The following is an 18590-nucleotide window of genomic DNA, read 5'->3' on the forward strand; positions in this document are numbered from 1 at the left end:
CATTGAATGGATATAGAATTTCAGTTTGCAAAGATAAAAAAGTTCCAGAGTCAGATGGTGGTAATAACTAAACAACAATGAAGATGATATGTAATGCCGCTGGACTATATATTTCAAAATGATTAAAGCAATATATAAATGTTATTAATTTTTATCAATTTTTAAAAGAAATATAGACCTTAAATATATATATATATATTATGAATGAATTGCTCTGTGTAAGATCTAACACAACTCATAATGAAATAAGCCGGCAAGCATTAAAAAGTTTAGAACACAATTTGATTTTCTATGTCTGACACATCAATAAAAATAAAGCAAGTGTTATTTATATTCACATTTTAAATATATTAGTATGTTTTAATAATATGAAAAAGATTTTCAAAGAAATAGCATGGCTTACCCACTGGAAAGAGCCACATCATCTTCTTGGGTTTCTGCTGACTGAGACTTCTCTTCAGGTTCATAAGAACCTGAAGGTAACAGGTCCTTTTCAGTTTGTGTACACGGCAGCATCACAGTGTCCTCCTTTTCTTTTCCATCTGATTCTTCTTTTCCTCTTGATGGCATAAGGGAAGCCACAGCCTAGAATGCAGGAAAAAAAATTCATCCACGGTTGGTGAAAGAATAAGGAAATAAAAACTTTCATCTACTATTAGTAGAATAAATTGATTGATCTACTCTTTGTAGAAGACAACAGTATCTACCAAAATTTTAAAAATCCCAGCATTTCCATGTCTATAAATTTGTTTTCTAAAATACTCAAACAGGGGCAGGAGTTGTAGCACAACAGGTTAAGCTGCTACTTTGGATGTGTGCATCCCATATGGCAGGAGTGCTTGGTTCCAGTCCAGGATACTCTGTGCCTCTGAGACAGCTTCCTGCTCATGCCTCTGGAAGACAGAGAATGATAGTCCAAGGATGTGGGTCCCTGCCACCCATGTGGGAGACCCCAATAGAGTTCCTGGCTCCCAGCTTCAGCCTGGCCCAGCCCCAGCTGTTGTAGGTATTTGAGAAGTGCACCAGCAGATGGAAAACCTCTCTCTCCCTGTTATTCTGCCTTTCAAATAAATAAATAAAATCTTTATTTATAAAAACTCTCAAACAAGTACTTAGAAATGTAAATACAACTGTGACAATTTAAAACACCAAACAGAAAACAGAGAAAAGAAATCAAAAATGAAAAACTAGAAAGACAAATCTATTAGTAGAGGATTAAATAAATAAACCTTAATTCTTTACAACGCAACAGTACACAGTCATTTAAAAGAAGATAAATTTCTTTGTAACAATCCAAAGAGATGTTCACAATTTTGTTTTAAGGGAAAAAGCAGAAAGCAAAGAATGATGCCAGTTTTGTAAAATAGAAATATTTGTATGTTTTTTTATTTTATAAATAACTATCTGGAAAAGTATGGGTAGATATATTCAAATTGCTATATGATTATCCTGGGAGGATGGGCTGAAACAATATAAAGAACTCTCATTTTTTGGAATATATGTATTTTTCAAAATTGACATCTTTGTAATCAGAAAAATAATAAAAAGTAACTTATCTTTTATAAATATAAAATTAGGAGAAAAAGTGAAAATGTTGATGCATTGTAAAAAACAGCCATTTTAAGAAATAAAATAAGAATTTTAATTCTAAAAAGTACTTTTTAGGTATAAAACACTCAATTTATGAGTGGTAACATTTCATCTCTGGATCACACAAACTTAATCTGCTATGGACCAAGTTAACGAAGAATATACTTACTTTAACTCATATAAAACTTTGCATTTTGCCTCCACAATAGAATGAAATATACTTATTGTCTCCTTTAGCTATGGTCACACAAGCCAAGACTTGAAGTATAGCTTAGACCTTCCCACAACACACTTGTCTGTGATCAGACATTCGAGACTCACACAAACTCTGAGGAACAAGGAGGCACAATATGCCCTGGAATAACTACCACACCAGATAAAAAATTATTTGATGAAATTTAATCCAGGGGCTTTTTTTGTTGACCACAGTAATTAGTCACATACACACACACGCACATGCACATGCACATGCACACGCTCCATTTAAATACTACTCACTTGTTGGGAAGGGAGAGTATTAGCTTGTTCACTGCCCTGTTGTACTACAACAGTCTCCATTTTATCAGTTTCTGATTTCTTTCCAGGTGCATATTTTCCTGCTTCTATAGTCTCTCTCTTTAAAGCTGCTCTTGCTAAATTTGGTTTCGGTCTTTTAAATCGACTTCTCACAAAAGTTGCAGGTTTAACTTCTTGTGGCTTCTGTTCTTGAGGAAGAGATATGCTTTTGGAACAAGAATTACCAAACATTAGAATGAACTGAAGAGGCAGTGGGAGCAGAGTCTTTGACAACCTTAGAGATTTGCAGTAAACATTAAATTCTAATTTTTAACAGAAAAGTAAACAGAACTATTTGGTATATTTTGAAAAACATGAGTTACAATCCAGGTATAAGCCTAGGAATTACATCGTTTTTGCCCAAAGAAGAGACTGGTCTGTCAAACCTGTATTGACTTAGGAGTAAGTGCTATATACAGTTCCGTATATACTGGTAACGCTTACAATGCATTACCAGATTGGTCACACTTCCCTCTCCCAAGATTTCTAAAACTATCTGAAAATCACTGACACTCTCGTGCATCCGTTCTGCTTTGAAGCCACACTTAGTTTAACCTCACAAGCTCTTTAAAAGCACACAGATGTACACACTTGTACCTTAAATTGGTATCTGAAAAAGGCTCTGCAGCATCTGGCAGTTGCATCCTCTGGTCTTCTTTTTCACTGACTTCAGCAGAAGTCTGTGAACAGGCCTCCAAGTCATTTAAGGGACTCAACTCTTCTTTCTCAGAGTGCCTGTTTTCTTCCACAGGTGCCGTATACAGCACTGACAGGGTTTCACTGCTAGTGTTCTAGAGGAATAGTCACAGGAAAGCATAAATCAGCATACATATATGTATAATTATTAAGCATTCCATAATTTCAGACAAAAAATTACTATTCTAAACACATTCCTTTAAAGTTTCCAGAACTTGTTTGTTCACATTTTAATAAAAATAAAATTTAACTTACAAATGTTAAGTCTAGAATTCAAGGGGCCAGCGTAGTGGCACAGTGGGTTAATGCCCTGACCTGAAGTGCCAGCATCCCATAAGGGCACTACTTCGAGACCCGGCTGATCCACTTCTGATCCAGCTCTCTGCTATGGCCTGGAAAAGCAGTGGAAGATGGCCCAAGTCCTTCACCCCTGCACCCACATGGGAAACCCAGAAGAAGCTCCTGGCTCCTGGCTTTGGACCAGCACAGCTCTGGCACTTGTGGCCAAATGTGGAGTGAACCACTGGATGGAAGACGTGTCTCTCTTGCTCTCTCTCTCTCCTTTCTGTATAACTTTTTCAAATAAATAAACAAATCTTTAAAAATTATCTAGAATTAAAGAAACTCTTCCTTTAAAATTATATATTATGAATTTTCCAAACCATAATTTTCTTATCTAAGAAAAAAATAGGGGTCCACTGCTGTGGCACAGCAGGTTAAACAGCTGCCTGCAGTGCTGGTATCCCATATGGGTACCAGTTCAAGCCCCAGCTGTGACAAGGCCCAGCTCTAGCCATTGCAGTCATTGGGGGAGTAACCAGTGGATAGAAGATTCTCTCTCTCTCTCTCTGTAATTCCATTAAAAGAAATAAATAAATCTTAAAACCACAACAAAAAAACCACGCCACTTGGAATGCTCACATCCCATACTGGAGTGCCTAGTGCCTGGGTTCAAGTCCTGGCTCTGCTTCCAATTCCAGATTCCTGCTAACGCACTTTGGAAGGCAGCAGGTGATGGCTCAAGTAGTTGGGTCCTTGCCCTGCCACCCATGTGGGAGAGGTGGATTGAGTTCCTGGCTCCTGGCTTTAGCTTGGCCCAGCCTTAGCTATGGCAGGCATTTGGGAAGTGAACCAGTAGATGGAAGATCTTGCTCTGTCTCTATTTGTGTATGTCTCTCTCTACCTTTCAATTAAACAAAAATAAACAAATGTTTTAAAAGAATCCTCACTGGGGCCAGTGCTGTGGGGTAGCAGGTAAAGCCACCGCTCTCTGCCATGGCCTGGGAAAGCAGTAGAAGATGGCCCAAGTCCTTGAGCCCCTGCACCTGCATGGGAAACCTGGAAGCTCCTGACTCCTGGCTTCGGATCAGCGCAGCTTCAGTTGTTGTGGCCATCTAGGGAGTGAACTAGCAGATGGAAGTCCTCCCTCCCTCCCTCCCTCCCTCCCTGTCTCTCTCTCTGTGTAACTCCACCTTTCAAATAAATAAATAAATCTTTTAAAAAAATCATCACTTTTCCACAACTAAAATTTTTTTAAGTTTAAAAAAATTATAGAGTTTCTTCAAGGTCCTCAGATACAAATTTAGGGCTAAGAAAAAAAAAACTAATTTTTAGAGAGTATAAGCCTTGCTAAACTTACAGGCAATAATTATAGAATTATTTTTGGAACGTTTTCTCCGAGAAACTATTCAAAATTGTTTTAAAGGGCAGAAAAATACATACTTTGATATCTGGTGGAGGCACAGTGCTGCTGCAGTCACCACTATTGCTCTGCATTAAATCTGTCTCAGTCTGGCGGGATGTCTCCTCTGGCTTATTTTGCCTTGGAGAAACAGCTACTTTTCCATTTTTTTCCAAATCTGCCCCCGATTCCTCAATAAGGATGCTTTCAGATCCACGCTCCTTCAAGGAAATTCCTTCTACAGTTTCTTCCAAATTCTCCTCTGCTTCCTCAGTGGCAGCTACTTCTCTTGGTACTTCTTCCAACAGGGAAATGTCTTTTTTTCCAGTTTCTTTCACATTATCCTCCCTCTCTTCTGTGGCACTGATCTCCACTGGTACATTTTCCCTTTGAGAAACTTCTACAATTCCTTTCAGCTCTGTTTCCATGTTACCTATAGTTCTGACCTCTTCTGAGGCCTTCACCAGTGAAGATATTTCTCTTCTTTCAGTTCCTTCCAAAACTTCCTCCCTTTCTTCAATGACATCAACCATCTCTGGTATCATCTCCCTTGGGGGCATTTCTCTCTCAATTTCTTTCAAATCTACCTCCGTTTCACCTGCAGACTTGATCTCCTCTGGGATGCTCCCCAGTGGGGGTACCTCTCTTCTTTCAGTTTCTTCCAACACTGTGTCTATTTGCTTGGTGGCATCATTCACCTCTGACACCCCCTCCATCAGGGAAGCCTCTCTTCCAGCTGCTTTGGAATATGTTTCCATTTCTACAGTGACATCACCCGTTTCTGATACCTTCTCCCTGGGAGAGATGTTTCTTCCAGTTTCTTTTGAATCTGACTCCAGTTCTTTGGTAGTAGTGGTCTCCACTGGTACATTCTCCCTTGGCAGGGTGTCTAGTCTTACAGTTTCTCCCAAAGCTGCTGTCAATTCTCCAGAGACAAGAATTTCCCCAGGTACCTCTTCCTTTGAACAAATTTCTCTCCTTCCAGTTCCTCTTCCTATATTTGGCTTTGGTTTCTGAAATCTAGTCCTTAAACTTGGAATTTGTTTGTGTATATTGGCTTTATTTTTCTCTTGAATGCTATTTGAAAAGAAGACATATAAATTTTAAAGCAAACTGTCAGTTGAAGAGAGGATGATAAGAGGAATCAACTATGAAAATATTAGAAACACTGAAGTTTAAAAAAATAAGGAAATCTCATGAATCTCTGAGTAAAATTTTTAAATGAGAGAAAATGTCAATTCTTTAAAATTATAGTAAAAGTTTAAGACAAATATACTTACTTCTATACAGACAAATATAGCAATAACTATCAGCAAGATCAATCAGAGTGGCAGTTAATTGGCCCTGAATAGTCCTCTTCCAACTGTCATGCACACCATCCTACACAAATATTGACTGGAGAAGACTCTCCAGTAATATGCATTACAGGTAGAGCAAGCTGTGTCACCTATTTCTACAAACTGTACCTATTTTATATATATATGTGTGTATGTATGTTTGTGTGTGTATATATATGTGTGTATGTATATGTTTATATGTACATACATATATATATATGATTTATTTATTTATTTGAAAGGCAGAATTATAGAAAGAGGAGAAGCAGAGAAAGAGAGAGATCTTCTACCTACTGGTTAACTCCCCAAATAACTGCAACAGCTAAGCCAGGCCAAGCCAAGAGGGGAACTCCATGAGGGTCTCCTACATGGGTGGCAGAGATCCAAGAACTTGAGCCATCTTTTGCCACATTCCCAGGGGCAATAGAAGAGAGCTGGATGGGCAGAGGAACAGCCAGGATTCCAACGGGCATTCATATGGTATGCCTTAACCTACTGCACCAGTGCTTACAAGGAACAGCTTAACCTGCTGCATCACAAAGTTGGACCCCATAACCACCTATTTTATCCAGACATGCTTTGCCACACAGGCTTAATCATCTCAAACAGATAGATGGAAGTATAACTTGAATAAGATAAAGTCTAATAACCAAAAGTAACTCTGCTCTGCATACTTTTTTTTTTTTTTTAAGATTTATTGACTTTATTTGAAAGGCAGTATTACTGAGAGGCAGAGGCAGAGAGAGAGAGAAGTCTTCCATCCTTTGGTTCACTCCCCAGATGGCCACAATGGCCAGAACTGCACTGATCCGAAGCCAGGAGCCAGGAGCTCCCTCCATGTCTCCCATGTGGGTGCAGGGGCCCAAGGACTTGGGCCATCTTCTACTGCTTTCCCAGGCCATAGCAGAGAGCTAGATCAGAAGTGGAGCAGCCAGGACTTGAACTAGCATCCATATGGAATGCTGGCACTGCAGGTGGAAGCTTTACCTGCCACGCCACAGCACTGGCCCCTCTCTATACTTTCTCAAACAAAATTAGAGGTATTTGGTGCAGCAATCAAACTATAGCTAGAGATGCCTGCCTCCCTCCTGGGTTTGAGGACCAGATCTACTTCAGATTCTAGCTTCCTGCTAATGGGTGCACTGGAAGGTAGCAGGTGATGGTTCAAGTAGCTGGGCGCCCAAAATCCACATGAGAGACAAGGATTGAGTTCCAGGCTCCCAGTTTCTGCCTGGCCTAGTCCTGGCTTTGCAGGAACTTGGGGAATGAACCAGAGAATGGAAGCTGTTCTGTCTGTATCTTTCTCTGTCTTTCAAAGAAACAAAAGTACAAGGAAATTAAAATAAGATTTCTTATACAAACATTCCTCTAATCACTTATTATTTACAATACAAACTGGGAATAAAAAGATTAAATACTTGACAATATTTTGCTGAATGCTATTGGGCATACAATAATTAGCCAAAATAAGCACTTTGCTCTCCAGAAAACCACACCACTCCACTGTGTTTTCTATCATAATAGTAAAATCAATAAAAAAAATATATATAATGGGCATCTGTCCACCTCTGATCTAGCCCCCTACTAATAGCCTGGGAAAAGCAGCAGAGGATGGCCCAAATGTTTGGCCACCTGCCACCCATATAGGAAAAACCCAGATGAAGCTCCTGGCTCAGCCCTGGCCTTTCCACCACTTGGGAGTGAACCAGTGGATAGAAGATCTCCCTCTGTACCCCTCTCTCTAAGTCTTTCAAACAAATAATCTTTTTTTTTTTTAAGAAAAAAAAAGGGGGGGCAATGCTCATTCTTTAGGTTCTAACCCATCTTTCTTCACTGAAATAACAATTGTTTACAATATAATTTCTGATAGCAAAGGTAGGACCTTAAAAGCATGACTTTTTCAAATTATACTTGTTTATATAACTGAAATAAGTATCAGTAACTACAGTAATTGATACAATTACTAAAAAAAAAAAAAAAGGCAAAAGTAATAGTAATCAATAAAGGAAATTTAATGGGCCAGAGCTGTGGCATAGTAGGCTAAGATTCTGCCTGTGGCGCTGACATCCCATATGGAAGCTGGTTCATATCCTGGCTGCTCCTTTTCAAATCCAGCTCTCTACTTACGACCTGGGACAGCAGTGGAAGGAATGCCCAAGTTCTTGGGTCCCTGCACCCAGGCAGGAGACTTAGAAGAAGCTCTTGGCTCCTGGTTTATGATTGGCTCAACTCTGGCTGTTGTAGACATTTAGGGAGTGACAACATATGGAAGACCTCTCTCTCTGTCTGTAACTCTGCCTCTCGAATAAATAAAATCTTTAAAAAAAAAAAAAAAGCCCTGTATCTTAAAAAAATTTTAATATAGTTAGTTCTAGAAGGATGTCACTCCATTCCCTGATCTATGATACTTTTAAACTCCACCCAGAAACTGCTTCTAGAGTGAAGTTCTATGCTAACATCTTGGTTTGGTGTCATAAGAAAAGATAAACTATAAAGTCACATTTTAAACACTGGAATGTTCTTTAAACATGGGTCTTAAGCAAAGGATGTTTTAGTAATTTCACTACTTAACTGTTTCAGATTGTAACATATAAGTATAAACGCTATAATTATACTCCATGTGCTTGTTTCTCAGTAATAAAAGGACTTTAGTAACTTATTCTTATGGCTTAAAAATAAACATATGTCACACTTCTTGGAGTTCATGAATACTAAGTCAAAAAAATTTCTAAACACCTATTACATGGCAAAAAGGCATGTGCTAAGAACTTGGAATACAATGAACAAAATGGACCTTCTCTCACAGAGCTCATAACAGGTTCATAATTAGCTGAAGGCAGAACCTAAGATTAGAAATCAGATATGATTGAACTAGGTTATTTTACAACTTAAATACACGATGGATCCACAAGTTCTCTCTTCATATCACAAAATTTAAGGAGAACACCAAAGAAATTCACACTTGGTGAACACATACAAAGGAATAGGGAAAAAATTATAAATCTGAATCAAAGCCCATAGACCTGTTTTTCTTTTTCTTTTTTTCTTTAAAATGTTGGCATTACATGCAGGCACCAATTCGAGTTCCAGTTGTTCTACTTCTGATCTAGATCCCTGCTAATGCACCTGGGAAAACAGCTGAAGATGGCCCAATTTCTTGGGCCCCTGCACCAAAAGAACTTCCTGGCTCCTGGCTTCAGCCTGGCCCAGTCATGACCACTGCAGCCATTTGGGAAGTGAACCAGCAGATGAAGATACCTCTCTCTCTCTTCCTGCTTCTGCCTCCCCTTCTCTGTAACTCTTTCAAATAAATAAATAAATAAATCTTAAAAATATATATATATGGAACACTTCATGAGTCTGCATGTCATCCTCACACAGGGGCTATACTAATCTTCTCTATATTGTTCCAATCTTAGTATATGTGCTGCTGAAGTGAGCACATGGGCATGTTTTTCTAAATCACAAAAGTTTAATAATCTGCAAATATTTATAATATTCCATAAGAAAAATTACCAATCATGACCAAAACCTCAAAATATTTACAGAAAGTAGGTAGGATACAAAATGAGCCTAGAGGATTACAATTCAAAGAAATCTTCATTAATTTATCTAATGAAGTAGAATTTTTCATGCATTCGTCACTTCTGAGACTCTTTTCCCTATTACCTACCCCTTTCTCTTACATAGCATCTGGAAAAGGCTAAAACATTCAGAGTGAGGGAAAGGAAACTACTTACTGGATATAGACAGGCATATGATTTGATAAAACACAGGATCTTAAGAAAGGAACTTGGCGATTCAAAGGCCAGAAGGCTCACTTGATAGAGCAGAAAGGGCACTACTCTTGGAGAGAGCAGTTCTGAGATCAGAGCAGATATTAGTCAAAACAATATCCAGAAGAGTTCCAAGACCCAGAGGCCACTCAGGGAAAACTTTATCCCCTACTGAGACACATTAATTATTAAATGCAGTCTGACAAACTAAGAAAAATAAATATAAAAACCAATCTAATATCTGTAATTAAAATCTGTACAAGTTCTTACCCAGAGATTCTTTGGCACAGTAGTAAAATAATTAGAAAGAGGGGTAGTAAAAAGAAAAGCACAGGAAGCAAGAGACAAGACCTTTAAAGTAGTTCAGGAAATCTAGCTTTTGCCCCAAGGTTAGTTATTATGTAAATAGGCTTACACGAGGACAGACATTTGGTCTAGTGGCTAGAGGCCCATACCCCATATCCCATCCCAGTGTCTGGGTGATTCCCAGCTCAAGCTACAACGCCAGCACCTGATTCCAGCCACTTGCTAATGTGGACCCTATGAGGCAGCAGTGATGATGCAAGTTCCTGCCACCGCCACAGGAGACTGGGACTGAGCTCCCAGACGCTAGCTTCAGCCCAGCCCAATGAAGCCAAGTCCAACCCGGGTCACTGCAGGCACTAGCTGAGTAAACCAGAGGACGGGAGCTTTCTTGTTCTCCCTCCATCTCTCCTCTCAATCTCAAAAAATTAATTAATTAATTAGGTAAACACAGTTATAAGAAAATAGGCATAAGCAAGTCTTTAAAGTTTGGCAAAACATTAATAATTATTTGACACTGGACACTGAGTGCCTGAGAGTCCATTATAATTCTACTTTGATACACATTAAATGTCCTGAAAATGAAATTTTAAGAACTTAACTAACAATTCCATCAATCTGGTCTCCCATGTGGGTGCAGGGCCCAAACACTTGGGCCATCCTCCACTGCACTCCCTGGCCACAGCAGAGAGCTGGCCTGGAAGAGGGGCAACCGGGACAGAATCCGGTGCCCCGACCGGGACTAGAACCCGGTGTGCCGGGGCCACAGGTGGAGGATTAGCCTGTTGAGCCGCGGCGCCGGTCTAATTTTCCTTTAAAAACTGACTGAGTTCTAAAACTTTATACAAAACTCAAAAATTATACAATCAATAGCATGATATTTACCTGAGACATTCATTAAGAGCTTGGGGTTCATCTGGCTGCGCACTCTGAAGAGAAATATCCTTTTTCTCAGGCTGGGATGTAGTATCTTCACACTCTAAATTTTTACATGACTGATCTTCCATTTGTTGAGAAACCTTGAAAACAAACAAAAGTTTTTAATTTTTCAGTTTCACAATAAAACATAAATCTTAAAAATTTCACTGAAAATTCTGTTCAATATGAGGATAAGGAAATAGTAAAGCTTATGAAATGATAGTCAAAAGGTAATTTTTCTTTAAATTTCTTTAAAAACATTTCATAAATCATACCTTTTACACTACCAGAAAGCCCCCATTCTTCCTAATCAGAGAACAACTAACTGCTGCAGTCTCATTGGTTAGAATTATCCCCTCTGGGTCCATCTTTCTGAATTTCTCTGATTGTTATCACTGCATAACAGATCATGGGAACTATAACGGGAGATATCCAAACCTAAATCACACCAACTTAAATCCTTTTCAAAAAGACTATGTAAATAATCTTTGTTCTAGGAATTATATTTTAGTGGGGAGAATTTTTTAACATTTTATTCCGTTTAAGTGAGTTAAAAATCACATCTTTAGTTATCTTTTCAAATGGAAAGAATAATTAAAACATCCACTGAGTGACAGGGAAAAGCAAATACAAGGTAAAATAAAGCAGATTATTGTGTAAAAGCTTAAAATCTACAATGGGTTTATAATTAGCAAAGCTGCTGGCTATGAATTTTTGACCATAAACTTAATAAATGATGAACAAAAATATGTAGCAATATTGGTTTTTTTTTGTTTGTTTGTTTTGTTTTTTTTTGACAGGCAGAGTGAGAGACAAAGAGAAAGGTCTTCTTTCTGTTGGTTCACCACCCAAATGGCCGCTACGGCCGACACACTGCGCTGATCCGAAGCCAGGAGCCAGGTGCTTCCTCCTGGTCTCCCATGCGGGTGCAGGGCCCAAGAACCTGGGCCATCCTCCACTGCACTCCCGGGCCACAGCAGAGAGCTGAACGGGAAGAAAAGCAACCAGGACAGAACCAGCGCTCCAACCGGGACTAGAACCCAGGGTTCCGGCGCCACAGGCAGAGGATTAGCCTAGTGAGCTGTGGTGCCGGCCAGAAATATTGTTTTAAAATGAGTTGAGGGGAAGCTTACATACTTAAATACATGGAAAGGAATCAAAATACTTACGTCCCTATCAACACATGATTCAGTTTGATTCTCTTCTGCATTGGCCCCTATTTTTTCCTGTGATGCAAGAATTTTTCTTTCAGCAACATTACCAACATTTGGCTTTGGTCTTTGCAATCGGCCCCTCATTAGTCGTGCAGGTTTCAAAGACTTCGGTGAATTAGTTTCCTGAAGACAATCTTTCTCATTCAAACTAGAACAACCACAAAAGAATGAAATCAATGTTTATTCTGAAGTTACAAGTTTGTTTTTCAATATGTCCCTCTCCCTGGTATGAATAAAGAAACCACCTGAATATAAAATAATATTTGAATATAAAATAACTCCGCAATAATACCTTCAAAGATATTCATATATCATTTGAATATAAAATAATATTTGAATACAAAATAACTCCTCAAGAATACCTTCAAAGATATTCATATATCTATACTTTTTGGGACAGACATAATCCTGGAAGACTGACCATAAAAAGCATTTTAAAATCAAATTTTCATTATAAAATTGGAAAAATCTGCATGTGACAAGCACATTATACTATTTCTCAATCAGGACACTACCGTATAATGTACAACTCTAGGGGATTAGTGCCAAATTACAGTAGGAACTACAGCCCCTGGAACAGACCAGAATCTATTGGTCAGATTCACAATGGAATGAGGGCTGTCCTAGACCTCTACTTCAGATTCAATTTTCTCTTTTAAAGTCCCTTGTATAAATAAAATTATCCAGGAATATAATTTTAACTATGCATTTATTTAACAAGACTTTGTTAAAAGTTGAGAAAGGTAATTGTAAACTCAATGGACTCATAATTTATACCTACAATGTCAAGTATAGAATGAACTATTAAAATGTTTCACCACCTACACTTGAAAATGGAGAAAGCACACCAGCTGAAAATAAAATTCAGGCCTTACTAAATAGAAACAGGTGTGACAATCATTCCTGAAGTTACTACTTTCACATGGCTCCCTAAATACGTACTTTGAGACAGGGTCAGCTTCTGAGTTCTCTTTCTGTGTATTCTCCATTCCCAAAATGTCAGATGTTTTCATTGTATCCTTTTCCATGTGATTCTGTGAATTAAATTTTTATACCATAAAAATTGCTCAAATTTTATAATAAACAAATGGAAATAAACAAATGCACAGATAGTCAGATTTTTCTAAAAATCCTAAATGCAGATGATATAAAATAATCTCATACATTACTAGAAATCTTTCTGTCAATATACAGTCTTAAAAATGCCCATATCATTTCAAAGACACTGTTTTAAGAAAACAAATGGAAAATGATTTAATTACTAACTAGAATATACATGGAACATTTTATAAAATATCAAACATTGTAAGCCGGCGCCGTGGCTCAATAGGTTAATCCTCCACCTTGCGGCGCCGGCACACCGGGTTCTAGTCCCGGTTGGGGCGCCGGATTCTGTCCCGGTTGCCCCTCTTCCAGGCCAGCTCTCTGCTATGGCCAGGGAGTGCAGTGGAGGATGGCCCAGGTGCTTGGGCCCTGCACCCCATGGGAGACCAGGAAAAGCACCTGGCTCCTGGCTCCTGCCAGGATCAGCGCGGTGCGCCGGCTGCAGCGGCGGCCATTGGAGGGTGAACCAACGGCAAAGGAAGACCTTTCTCTCTCTGTCTCTCTCTCACTGTCCACTCTGCCTGTCAAAAAAAAAAAAAAAAAAAAAAAAAAAAAAAAACATTGTAAACAGACAAAATCTGTAACAGTGAAAAAATGGTTAAATAAACTTATATCCCACTGACAGACTATTATGAAGTTACTAAAAACCATGTTTTCAAATATGTTTAACAACATGGATAAATATTTATGAAATGTTCAGTACAAAAGAATACAAAACTCAACTGATACTATTACTTGATTTTGTAGAAGACAATCTGGATATATATGAAAAAGATTAGCTGCATTCGGATAATAAAGTTATAAGGAAGTTTTATATTTTTTACCTTTTATATTTTCCAAATTTTCTAGAATTCAAGAAACATTTCACAAAATTATAATACAATTATAAAATAAAAATATGAGGAGCTGGTGCTATAGCCTAGTGGGTAAAATGGTTGCCTGAGGGCAAGGGCATCCCATATGGGTGCCAGCTCAAGTCCTGGCCACTCCACTTCTAATCCAGCTCCCCGCTGGTATGCCTGGGAAAGCAACAGAAGATGGCCCAAGTACTTGGATTCCTGAATCCACGAGGGAGACCCAGAATTAGCTCCTCAGTGTCTCTCAAATAAAATGTAAAAAAAAAAATAGGAAGCAATCTAAGTCTCCACCATTCGAGAAATAGCTAACTACATCAATACTTTTCCTTGATAAGGCAATTAAAAAGATCAGTTAGATTCAATATATAAATAGTTCCAGAACAACAACAAAAACTGTGTTATACACATGATAATTAAAAAACTAGATAAATGTTTACACAGAGAGAACGTTTACAAAGGACAAATAAGAATGTGACTCTGTTTAGATGTTTAGAGTTGTTAAGTAAAATTTAATGTAAAGCTGGTTTAAGAAATATTTTGAATAAAAATTTCAAATAAGCAGGCAAAAGACAGATTTATCACCACTAAAGATATCTGAAATGATATGTGCCAGGTTCTAAATAAAATTATGTAAACTGGAAACTAGTAAGGCAGAAACAAATCTAATGTTAACATACAACCAGTATTAGTATTAGTATTAGTATTAGTATTAGTATTAGTATTAGTAACAATACTTTGTGATTATAAGGAAACATTTTTATTCCCACAGTCGTGGGAAAATTTTTAAATTTTTATTTCCATAAAGTCTTTCACTACCTACCTTTTCAACAGTTTCAGGAAGTGAATTCTTGTTCTCAGTGTCTGCTTTGCCTTGTGAAAGAACAGATTTCTTCCCAACTGCCCTTGATAAATTGGGTTTAGGTCTCTGAAGTCGACCTCTCAACACTGGTTTAACATTTTCTGTTTGCTCAGTTTCCCTAAAAAATATTATTTAAATTGCAATTAATATGAAGATAAATTCAAATGTATTTCTAAAATAACTCAGAACCAAAATAACTTTAAGAGCTTTCTTATAATAAGAGTAGTAAAGAAAACGGACAAAGGGACTAACTTGTTCTATCAAATGTTAAAAAACACACTATTCAGTACCAGTCATTAAAACTCATGTTTATAATATATGAACAGATAAACAAAACAGAAAATAACTTCAAAACACACAATTTCAGCTTACAATAAAGGTAACATCTCAAAATAGTGAGGATAAACATGAAATAGAAAATAAAACATTTTTAAATAACATTAGCTTCATTCCTTGACTCATACTATGTTACAAATAAAGATTTAAATAAAACCACAGAATAAACAGCTTTGAAGTAAGGTACGCTTTTCTAAAATATAAAAAGCCAAAAAAGAGAAAGAAAAAAAATTGAAATTTGACAACACAAATGTCAAAACTTTCACAAAGCCACATCAAAGCTAAGTCAGAAGCCAAACTACTACTCATGACATAAGGTTAACTTTGCTAAATGTAAAGAGCTCCTACAAAATAGTTATCACTGGGGCTGGCACCGTGGTGTAATGTGTAAAACTGCCTCCTACAAATAAATAAATCTTAAAAAAAAAAAAAAAAACAACACAGAAAGCCATTAATAGGACACTGATATTATATACTACATCTGTACAATAAATCACTATTAAGCAATAAAAAAAAAACAAGGAAGATCTTTATGTTAAAAAAATTATAGAATGTTCAGTATAGTGTGGTATGCTATCAGGTCTCCAAAGAGTAAAAACATAAATTTGTATTAGCCTGCAAGTATATGTTTTGAAAGTCTCTGAAATAATGCATGAAATATATCACCAGTTAAATTGTTAAAAATGAAAAGAAAGAGTCGGGGGCAGGGGGAGATTTATAACTGTATCATACTTTTGTTGATGTTGGAACTAAAGAAAAGTATTGACTATTTCAAAGACTGATTTAAATTTTAATTGAAGAAATTAGGAAGTAGGAGCAGGGGACAAATGACGCTTAGCATGTACAAATCCCGGGGCCAGCGCTGTAGCACAGAAGGTTAAGCCTCAGCCTACAGTACCAGCATACCATACAGACACCGGTTTGAGTCCTGGCCGCTCCACTTCCAATCCAGTTCTCTGCTAATACACCTGGGAAAGCAGTGAAAAATGGCCCAAATCTTTGTGCCCCTGCATCCATGAAGGAGAACCACAGGAAGCTCCTGGCTCCTAGCTTTGGACCAGAACAGCTCTGGCTATTATGGCCATTTGGGGAATAAACCAGCAGATGCAAGATTTCTCTCTCTTTCTCCTTGTCTAACTCCTTCAAATAAATCTTTAAAAAAAAAAAAAAAAGTACACTCCCCATAAGGAAGTGCTTGGATTTGAGTCCTAGCTCCACTCCCAATTCCAGATCCCTGGTAATGTGCATCATGGGAAGCAACAGGTAATGACAGGTGTGGGTCCCTGCCACCCACACAGGAACCCCAGTCTGTGTTACAGCTCCTAACTTTGGCCTAGCTTAGGCCTAGCTGTTGAAGGCATTTGAAGAGTGAATTAATGGACAGAACATCTCTATCTCTTTGCCTTTCAAATAAATTAAAAGTAAGAAAAAAAAAGAAGCTGGCACTGTGGCATAGCAGGTAAAGCTTGTACCTGCAGTGCCAGTATCCCATATGGGCACTGGTTTGAGACCCAACTGCTCCACTTCCAATCCAGTTTCTGCTATGGCCTGGGAAAGCAGTAGAAGTTGGCCCAAGTGCTTAGGCCCCCTGGCTCCTAGCTTCGGATCAGCCCAGCTCCAGCTGTTACAATCATCTGTGGGAGTTAACCAGAGGATAAATCTCTCTCTCTCTCTCTGCCTCTACCTCTCTGTGACTCTGCCTTTCAAATAAATAAATAAATCTTAAAAAAAAAAAAAAAAAGTTTTGGAGCCAGCTTTGTGGCATAGTAGGTGAGGCCTCCACCTAAGATGCCAACATCCTACATGGGCACCAGTTTATGTCCCAGCTGTTACACTTCCAGTCCAGCTCCCTGTTGATAGCTTGGGAAAGCAGCAGAAGATGGCCCAAGTGCCTGGACCTGTAGGAGACCCAGAGGAGCTGGCTCCTGGCCTCAGCTTAGCTTAACCCTAGCCATTGTGGCCATTTGGGGAGTGAATGAACGGATCAAAGATCTCTCTCTCTCTCTCTCTCTCTTCTCTGTTTGTGTTTCTCCCCCCCTCTCTCTGTATCTCTGACTTGCAAATAAACAAATCTTTTAAAAAAAAAAAAAAGAAAGAAAGCTTAATTCCTGACGTGACTATGCTTTACTGAATATCTTTAAAGCCCATTATGTGAGGAGTTACCAGGGGGAAAAAAAAAGGAAACTCTGAAATCTTCAGATGTATCTTCAAAGGGAGATTCTGATAGTACATTTATCCTATTGCTAGTAAAGATACTAATTTAACCAGTATCTGCATACCAGAAAGCATATGCACCTCCTTAAAGTCAAACCAAAATCTATTACTTTGATAAAATGCATGAAAAATAACTCCAGCCAAAAAAGAGAGAACTATCATAGGAAATGCAGATATAAATCAGAAGTATGTAGAAAAACTAATTAAAAGATAAATTTACTTTGGTGTAAAAAAATTTTGAAATCTGTGCATGGTTTTCTATACTACATATTTTCTATGAAGTTTCTGAAGTATCCTTGTATTTCAAATCATTTTCAAATTCTATCATGTTAATACTTTGCTAAAACTCTTATCACTATTATATTATATTATATTATATATATTATATATTATATTATCACTATTATATATCAGACATCTGTTATAAAATATGAAGTGAAAAATCTTGAGGTCAGACTCTTAATACACTACAGCATAATTATATGTTAAATGGTCTACAAGTTAACCTAATCTATATATAAAACAACATTATCATCATCTAAGGACCTTATCAAACTTTTGGAAACAAACAAAAAATCCTACCATATAAAAACTTACAGTGATTTACTCTTTAGGTCAGCATTCCTTTCTTCTATACAAGGACTTTCAGCATTATTTAGCTCACACGTTGCTGAAACTTCAACTTCTGAAGGCAAGTCTGAGGTGCTTGATTCTGTAGACTCAGTTGTTCTTGACTCCACATCTTGGTGATTACTATGGAAATGAAAATACAGGAGGGGGAGAAGAATTTCCAGTAAATACATATTTTTATATAAATAATTTGACTTGAAATACACAAAACCAACACTCTGAAAGATGATCCTTCATATTATGGAATAATCAAAGCTATTATACCAACTTTGCTATGATCCTTCTTCTATCAGGATACAAAGAACTGTACCTTTAGAGAAAGTAGCAGCCCCAAACTAACACTCTTGGGAAAGACAGGAAGTTTCAAAAAGAAAACCTGCCAATTAGATGGGGTTTACAAATCAAATATAAACAAAATCAAACTAGTAAATCATTAAAATTTGATATACAGTCTTCACTTTGCACAGTGTACATTAATCAAAAGTCACGTTAGGACACCAACAGCACAGTTGCAGCTAAC

The 18590-nt window shown here is 37.6% G+C and overlaps 1 protein-coding gene and 1 non-coding gene across 12 annotated transcripts in view; both read right to left on the bottom strand.

The window, feature by feature from the left end:
* BDP1 (BDP1 general transcription factor IIIB subunit) overlaps positions 1 to 18590 on the bottom strand; it is a 107299-nt gene that overhangs the window by 50518 nt on the left and 38191 nt on the right. For all 11 annotated transcript variants that reach the window (XR_016220069.1, XR_007914355.3, XM_089312588.1 and 8 more), the window contains exons 12-20: positions 18038 to 18193; positions 14852 to 15008; positions 13013 to 13104; positions 12026 to 12218; positions 10824 to 10957; positions 4564 to 5599; positions 2743 to 2936; positions 2089 to 2311; positions 404 to 585 (exon numbers count right to left, since the gene is read on the bottom strand). Coding sequence is in view for 9 of the 11 variants with exons in the window: in XM_089312588.1 (XP_089168714.1) it covers positions 404 to 585; positions 2089 to 2311; positions 2743 to 2936; positions 4564 to 5599; positions 10824 to 10957; positions 12026 to 12218; positions 13013 to 13104; positions 14852 to 15008; positions 18038 to 18193 (2367 nt within the window). In the remaining 2 variants the exon portion in view is untranslated. The remainder of the gene's footprint in view (positions 1 to 403; positions 586 to 2088; positions 2312 to 2742; positions 2937 to 4563; positions 5600 to 10823; positions 10958 to 12025; positions 12219 to 13012; positions 13105 to 14851; positions 15009 to 18037; positions 18194 to 18590) is intronic.
* LOC127487504 (U6 spliceosomal RNA) lies at positions 9196 to 9302 on the bottom strand. The gene has a single exon (XR_007914363.1). It is a non-coding gene; the product is annotated as a U6 spliceosomal RNA (small nuclear RNA).

Source organism: Oryctolagus cuniculus, chromosome 14 (assembly GCF_051225735.1).
Source record: "Oryctolagus cuniculus isolate XC-2025 breed Fujian yellow rabbit chromosome 14, ASM5122573v1, whole genome shotgun sequence".
NCBI classification, from domain to species: Eukaryota; Metazoa; Chordata; class Mammalia; order Lagomorpha; family Leporidae; genus Oryctolagus; species Oryctolagus cuniculus.